Genomic DNA, 8,487 nt, shown 5'->3' with positions numbered 1-8,487 from the left:
GCTGTGGTAAACTGCTAGTCTTACTTTAATATGCAGTTTCCCGAGGTACTGAGGCATTGGGATCTATCTCCTTCGCCTTGGAGACCTTGGGTGATGACGTTCAGCACTGGTCTCCACAAATGGGAACCAGATGGAATGGCACTCATGGGGGTCTCCCAGGGAATCGGAGGCCCCAAGGTGCATACCCTTTGGGCAGGGTGGCACCCTAGCACTGCTGGTGCCACTTGGCAGAGGCACTGCCAGGTTACCAGGTTGGAAGTGGCCAAGCTGGCATTTTATATGCGTTGGGGATTGGGCCTGGGATGCCCTGCATGGGTGTTTGGGGGGCATTTAAAAATGGCACCCCGATCTCTTGCTACCCTGAGAGGTTCCGGCAAGCAGAGCTCCTCGGTGCAGAAAACAGGGCTTTGTGCTGCCTCGGCCGTGCGTTTCCCGCTAAGGCCCCCTATCTAACTCGAGTGACGTTCGATCGTGTTGTTTCTCGGCATTGTGAACGCTGGCAAACATGCGGCCAATTGTGCTCGCTTTATTCCCATTTAGTTAAATCGTGCCCCTGAGGTTTAGATTAAAATCAGATCAACCATAATCTTATTGAATGGGGATGCAGGCTTGAGGGTCCGAGTGGTCTACCCCTAATCATATGTTCGCATGTAACTTTTGTGGCTTTAAGTACAATTTCAAGGTTCAGCAGGCATTGAGAGAACACACACCCTTAACCACTGTGATTGATGGCATGATCTGAACTCTTCACTTGAGATACAGCTTAATAATATCAGATGCAACTCCAGTCAATCAATTAAAAATATATAAATTACTTTGCTGAAGAATGTTCACATAATAAACAGGTGCGTTAAATACAGTACATAACCAGCAGCTAGATTGTTATTTCTCATACGAATTATAAAATATATTAAAAGTTATACTTCAGTCTTGCTCATTATCCTCAGTTACTGTGTGAAACCAACCAGAGTCCTTGTGCTTGAATTTTTGAAGAACCCGTGGAGATTTGAGAAGAGCAGCAAATGATGTTTTTCTACTTATAGCAGGAGACGATCCTTGCTTGTTGATGTTCTTTTCTAGAAAGGCGTTGTTGTTCTCAGAATATATTGTATGCCTATGTTCAGGAGCACCCAACATCCGACGCATGTCCTTCGGGAATTCACTGCTCAGGTACTGCCAAGGTTTCTTGCCACTGTGGTCCCTTAAATTAACATTTGCTTGATATTTCTTCACTAAGAATTGAATGACTTTCAACCGTTCATGTATAACAGCTATGTGTAAAGGGGTGTACCCACAAGTAGACTTAATATCCACATTTAGTTTAACTTTCATTTTACTCGCAGCACTAATAAATCGAGAGAGTGCACGGTGGTTGCCATGTTTTGCAATCCAGTGGAGCACTGTGTAGCCAGAAATAAAATCCTTTTTCATGGCAATGTTAGGATCTTCGCAGAATAAAGCAAAAGCCTGATCAAACTTGCCAACAGCTGTTTTCACCATCCATTCATGCTCCGTAGAATCAAGTAAAGGTTTTTCTGATGCGGCCCCAATTTGTAATGGATCCTCTTTGCTGCACTCGCTGTGACTCTCTGCCTGGGTTAAACTTACTGGTTGATCACTTTTGTGCAGAAATGTTCCTCTATCAACTATTTTCGGAGGAGTTGATTTGTTACTGGCTCGTGTTGGACGTCCATTACTCGTAACAATCTTTATAAGAGAAGACTTGTGTATTTTAGGCAATATACTTTGCCATTTATTACCCAATCGCTGCCCACTTCCAGCAGATTCCCGACATTGCTGCTGGGATAGTTTTCTCTGATTCTTTTGAATGCATTCTTCTTTACATATTGTTGAATTTACAAGCACTTTAGTGTCACTGCCGTTTAGTAACCCTGGTGATATTTCCTGTACGTGGTCAGTGCTTCCATGTTCCTTTGGTGATGAAGGGTTCTTCCAGGGGTTGATGGTTTTGTTCTGGTGAGTAGATGCACTGCCCTGCCTCTGCGCTCTCTGAAAACTTTTTTTTGACTTTTGTGTAAAATTCTCCAGAAGATTTCGGTCACGTTTACACCTCAAGTTTTCAGTGACAGGCACTTCAGAAATGATCACGGAATTGTTGTCCGGAGGAGGTCCATGGAGGGGTTCTCCATTCCCTTTACACTTAGCACCAGTGGGAGGAGCAGTGAGATGAGAAAGAGTGGGGGAATCTGTGGAATTGCTGCCGCCTCTGCTGTCACCACTGAATAACTTTACGGTGTCATCAGTGCAATGGCTTGGAGCTACAGGACCTCTTCTATTTTTGCTTTTAAGATTTCCAGACCTCCGTTCTGCTGACTTGCCCAGAGCTGATCCACCCCGCTTGTTGATAACTCCACCCGGATTCCTCCGTCGAACGGACTGGTCTGCATTGGCTCTTTTGACATCTTCCCTTACCGGCTCAAGCGGCGAGGGCCAACCTTCGCGGCGCACTAAGCTGCAGTCACTCGCTTTACCGGTACAGTTTCCATCTCGCAATACGGTTGGTATTGCCTTCGGCGACTCCTTTCGCACAGTGCCCGCGGGAAGTTTTGCAAACTCCTCGGGAGCAGTTTTAACCAGGGCTCTGGCAGGAAGGTGAGATTTGCTGTCTTTCAGCGCTGCCGCCTCCTGATGCCTTTGCTGAGCCCGGAGCAGCAGAATCTCGGCAAGTTGTCCAGCAGCCGGCGGCTGGGTGCACTGGGCTGCCCTTTGCCTCTCCTCCTCCTCCTCCTCTTCTCTCTCTGGGCGAACAGGCACATCGGCGTCGCTTGAAGTGACAACCTCTTCGGGGATCAATTCGACATACCTTTGCTTCAGGACGATGTACTTGTCGCCACCTTCCACCTTCACCACAGCGAGCGAGTTGACGAACTTCTTGAAGTGTTCGCGGCTCTGCAGCCGCCCCTGGGGGTCTTTGAGGAAGCGGCTGAAGTGGGCGGTCAGATCCACATTCCTCACCTTGCCACGGTGCAGCAGCAGGAAATCCAACACCGCTTCCTGACTGAAGGTCGCGGCCATCGCTAGCGGAATGTCACTGCCCCCACTCCCACCGGGCCAGGAGTCCCGGGAGCCCGCTCCGCTGCCGCTCTGCTCCAGCGCACACACCTGGTGCCCACCTGCACCGAGCCCGCCTCTGCGGCGCCTCCATTGGCTGCCGGCTCTGAGGGACGTCACGGCCCTGGATTCCATTGGACAATGCCCATGTCAATCAACGTCCCTTCCCCATTCCGCGGGTTGTCAACAGCGCGCGCGTCCCTCCCCCCTCCCCCGCCACCGCCCGCCTGTACCAGATGAAACTCCAGGCGGCTGGGAAAAGTCACGTCCAAAGTCCTGCACTCCGCCTAAATATAAAACGCAGTTCGTACATTGTGTAAGGGAAAGGTTAAAAGTTGCGCGTGCACCACCCTGCAATCAGCTGTGTGCAGTGGTTGTGCGAGAATGAGAGCCATTCACCTGCCAATCTCAGGGTTGAGGAATCAGCTGCAGGAGGTCCAAAGTTACATCTCCCAAGGTTAAGTTTAGACTTTGTTTTACAAATGCATTCACGGCAATGCGAGTTGGTAAAAATGTCACTTCTTGGCTTGCTCAACCAACATAGAACATAGAACAGTACAGCACAGAACAGGCCCTTCGGCCCTCGATGTTGTGCCGAGCTTAAACCCACCCTACTTAAACCCACGTAACCCAACAATCCCCCCATTAACCTTACACTACGGGCAATTTAGCATGGCCGATCCACCTAACCCGCACATCTTTGGACTGTGGGAGGAAACCGGAGCACCCGGAGGAAACCCACGCACACACGGGGAGGACGTGCAGACTCCACACAGACAGTGACCCAGCCGGGAATCGAACCTGGGACCCTGGAGCTGTGAAGCATTGATGCTAACCACCATGCTACCGTGAGGCCCCTTAAGGTGTAGTTAAGGTGTAGGAGGTGTAGCAGTTAAGGTGTAGGAGGACAACTGCATTTAGGTCAGATCAGGTAAGGACAGCAGATATTAGCGAACCAGTTGCACTTTGGTCATGTTAATGCCTGCAATGTCCCCAAAAGTGGGACTCTCAACTGTAAAATTTGCAGTAGCGGGGACTGCTTTCGAGCGCTTTCCCCTGATGCATGTCTTTTTAAAATAATCTTTATTGTAATAAGAATCTTTATTGTCACAGGCTTACATTAACACTGCAATAAAGTTACTGTGAAAATCATCTAGTCGCCACACTCCAGCGCCTGTTTGGGTACACAGAGAGAGAATTCAGAATGTCCAATTCACCTAACAAGCAGCACATTTTTCGGGGCTTGTGGGAGGAAACGGGAGCACCCAGAGAAAACCCACACAGTTACAGGGAGAACTTGTAGACTCCACACAGACAGCGACCGAAGCTGGGAATCGAACCTGGGTCGCTGGCGCTATGAAGCAACCATGAGACCATAAGACATAGGAGCAGAATTAGGCCACTCAGGGCAGCACGGTGGCGCAGTGTCACGTCGCCGAGGTCCCAGGTTCAATCCCGGCTCTGAGTCACTGTCCGTGTGGAGTTTGCACAGTCTCCCCATGTTTGCGTGGGTTTCACCCCCACAACCCAAAGATGTGCAAGGTAGGTGGATTGAACACGCTAAATTGCCCCTTAATTGGAAAAAACGGAATTTAAATTTATTTTAAAAATAATTAGGCCACTCAGCCCATCGAGTCTGCTCTGCCATTCAATCATGGCTGATATTTTCTCATCCCCATTCTCCTGCCTTCTCCCCCTAACCCCGATCCCCTTAATAATCAAGATCCTTTCTATCTCTGTCTTAAAGACATCTCTATATTAAAATGACTCAGTGATTTGGCCTCCACAGCCTTCTGTGGCAAAGGGTTCCACAGATTCACCACCTTCTGGCTGAAGAAATTCCTTCTCATCTCTGTTTTAAAGGACAGTAAGAAGTCTTACAACACCAGGTTAAAGTCCAACAGGTTTGTTTCAAACACGAGCTTTCGGAGCGCAGCTCCTTCCTCAGGTGACTGGAGAGGTATGTTCCAGAAACATTTATACCTGTACTGTATAGACAAAGTCAGAGATGCTGGACAATGCTTGGAATGCAAGAATTTGCAGGTAATCAAATCATTACAGATCCAGGGAGAAGGATAATCACAGGTTAAAGAGGTGTGAATTTTCTCAAGCCAGAACAGTTGGTAGTTTTAAAGGATCATCCCTTTAGTCTGAGTTGGTGTCCTCTGGTTCTAGTTTCTCCTACAAGTGGAAACATCCTCTCCACGTCCATTCTATCCAGGGCCGGCAACTCGGGCAGTCGCCCGGGGCGCCATGTGTTGGGGGGCGCCAGAGACTCGGGTCCCGCGCATGCGCAGTTGGGCCGGTACCAACCAGCGCATGCGCGGTGGCCGCCCTCCCCCAAAGCGCCCCCCCCCCCGGTCCGCCCCCCCCGCTCGGTCCGCTCCCCCCCTCGGTCCTCCCTGCCCGCCCCCCCCTCGGGTCCGCCCCCCCGCCCCCCCCCCCTCGGGTCCGCCCCCCCCCCTCGGGTCCGCCCCCCCTCGGCTCGGCCCCCCCCCCTCGGCTCGGCCCCCCCCCCCTCGGCCCCGCCCCCCTCGCCCCCCCCCCCTCGGCCCCGCCCCCCCAACCCTCGGCCACGCCCCCCACCCCTCGCCCCCCCCCCCCCCCCCAAGGGCGCCGAAGTTCAGCTTGCCCGGGGCGCCAGCAACCCTAGGGCCGGCGATGATTCTATCCAGGCCTCGAAGTAAACTCATCCTTCTAAACTCCAATGATTACAGACCCAGAGTCCTCAACCATCCCTCATATGACAATTTCTTCATTCCAGGGATCATTCTTGTGAACCTCCTCTGGGCCCTTTCCAAGGTCAGCACTGTGCTATCGTGCCACCCATAACTTTTATGAATAAAATATATTTATGGGAAAAAAAATATTAGTGGACCAGTTGCGTTTCTGCCACAATCGACTAGCCCAAGGTCAATTTTACTGACAGCAGCTTTTTATTCCCAGTTTTATTTATTTTTAAAATTGATATTTTCTCTCTCGTGCACACACACAGACATGTCAGGGCAGGTTCCTGAGGTAGTGGTATGTCACAGACACTTTGTCTACAGACACTGAACTAGATAATGGCCACTTAGAAATGTGTGAATGACTTTTTTCCTGCCCCAAAATACAATAATCACACGCATTGTTGGAATGAACCCGGAGACATGCCCCCTGCAAAGAGCAGGATATGACCATGTGGAGGTGGTCCTGGATGACCAGGGTGGGGATTTTCTTTTTGCAAAAATATACTTTAATCATAATATATCTGAAAGAACATTAAACATTTCAAAATGGCTATCACACAAGGTGCAATGACATTCAAGAGTCGACATACATCATATTGCAATTTGAGGTGCTTCAATACAGTCAAAGAAACATGACAGACATTTCAACTGATCATTAGAACTGCTGCAAGGGGGCAGCATGGTAGCACAATGGGTAGCATTGCTGCCTATGGTGCTGAGAACCTGGGTTCGAATCCCAGCCCTGGGTCACTGTCCATGAGGAGTTTGCACATTCTCCCTGTGTTTGCTTTGGTTTCACCCCCACAACCCAAAGGTGTGCAGGATAGGTAGGCCATGCTAAATTGGCCCTTAATTGAAAAAATAATTGGGTACTCTAAATTTTAGAAAGAAATGCTGCAAGGGTATTTAAGTTTTAAGTTTTCTGCATAGTTGCATTCTGAGGTGCTTCAATACAATTGTGGTTCATGTAATATTCACTGTGTACATTCAATGTAAGTCATACAGCCCAAGGGGGTTCCATACAATTCCACTATTTCTGAAAGATCTTAGACAGTGACCTTTCCCCATTGTGCCTCTGCAGCGGCTGCCCCAAGATTTAGTGCATCCCTCAGCACGTAGTCCTGGGCTTTGGAATGTGCCAGTCTGCAACACTCGGTCGGGGACAACTCTTTGCACTGGAAGACCAACAAGTTTCAGCAGACCAAAGAGTGTTTTTCACTGAGTTGATAATCCTCCAGCAACAGCTGTTGTATGTCTTGGTGTGTGTCCCTCCGAACAACCTGTAGAGCACAGAGTCCTGCATCACAGAGCTTCTCGGGATGAACCTCGACAAAAACCATCTCATCTCTCTCCAGACCTTCTTTGCAAAAGCACATTCTGCAAGGAGGCCGACAATGGTCTCTTCTGCACTATAATCAACTCGAGGTCAATGTGCATATAGAGTGAGACTCCAGGGGCGGGATTCTCCCCTACCCGGCGTGACGGGGGGTCCCGGCGTAGGGGAGTGGCGCCAACCACTCCGGGGTCGGGCCTCCCCAAAGCCGGAGCGGTTGGCACCAGAAGACTGGCGCAAAAAACCGACGCCCCCGGCAGCGGGGCTGGCCGAAAGGCTTTTGCCGGTCGGCGCATGCGCCGGCGGTGACGTCAGCGGCCAGCTGCCGCTGACGTCACCACCGGCGCATGCACGATGTGGGTTTCGCTTCCGCCATGGCGGAGGCCGTGGCGGCCGCGGAAGAGAAAGAGTGCACCCAGGGCACTGGCCCGGAGTCTGAGCGGGGGGGCCCCGATCGCGGGCCTGGCCACCTTGGGGGCACCCCCCGGGGTCCGATCACCCCCCGCCCCCCCCAGGACCCCGGGGGCCCGCTCGCGCCGCCGATCCCGCCGCCACCAGAGGTGGTTCAAACCTCGGCGGCGGGAGAGGCCTCCCAGCGGCGGGACGTCGGCCCATCGCGGGCCGGAGAATCGCCGCAGGGGCCTCGCCGATCGGAGTGGCGTGATTCCCGCCGCCGCCACTTCCCGGGTGGCGGAGAATCTCTGCCACGGCGGGGGCCGGATTTTCGGCGGCCCCAGGTGATTCTCCGACCCTGCTGGGGGTTGGAGAATTTCGCCCCAGGTGTGTAGGAAGAATCTGATGGGGAGGGCCTTTCTCACCACCAGCCAAGCTAGGTCTTGTTGCTTGTTTGAAAGTTGTAGTGATGATGCATTCTGCCAAATGACCTTGGCACTCTGCTCAAGGAAACATCAAATAGGACCCAGAATCTCCTTTCCCATATGGCTTCTAGGATATTACATGCAGACCATTGCCTGATGGATCTGTGGTCAAAGGTATTTCTCTGCAAATGTTTTTTTCATGAGGAACAGGTGGTACGGCACGGTCCAACTACTTGAAGTGTTCCGCGGTGACATGGCCAACCTATCCTTCGCATCACTAGAGACAGGTAGAACCACAGTATGTAGTGACACTTGCTACTGGCGTGCTGAGGGTCTACGCAGTGTCAGGAGTAGTAGTTCTGGGGACAAGAGAGGATTCAGGGGAACATTTGTATTGTTACTGAGGAATTAGACAAGGATTTTTCTGTCTAATCTTTCATGGGTATCTATTCAGGTGAGTAAGGCAGAACCATCCAAGGTCTCTGACATTCAGAATTGGAGACCTTTTTGGAGGGTCCCTGGAAGCAGGGGAATT

The 8,487-nt window shown here is 51.2% G+C and overlaps 1 protein-coding gene across 1 annotated transcript; it reads right to left on the bottom strand.

Moving 5' to 3' along the window:
- Positions 1 to 267: 267 nt before the first annotated feature.
- LOC119963104 lies at positions 268 to 3,099 on the bottom strand. The gene has a single exon (XM_038791696.1). The coding sequence runs from the start codon at positions 3,034 to 3,036 to the stop codon at positions 925 to 927; it is 2,112 nt and encodes a 703-aa protein (XP_038647624.1). The 5' UTR covers positions 3,037 to 3,099; the 3' UTR covers positions 268 to 924.
- Positions 3,100 to 8,487: the final 5,388 nt, after the last annotated feature.

This window comes from Scyliorhinus canicula, chromosome 3, assembly GCF_902713615.1.
Source record: "Scyliorhinus canicula chromosome 3, sScyCan1.1, whole genome shotgun sequence".
Lineage (NCBI taxonomy): Eukaryota > Metazoa > Chordata > Chondrichthyes > Carcharhiniformes > Scyliorhinidae > Scyliorhinus > Scyliorhinus canicula.
This window is presented reverse-complemented; position numbering and strand designations above follow the sequence as displayed.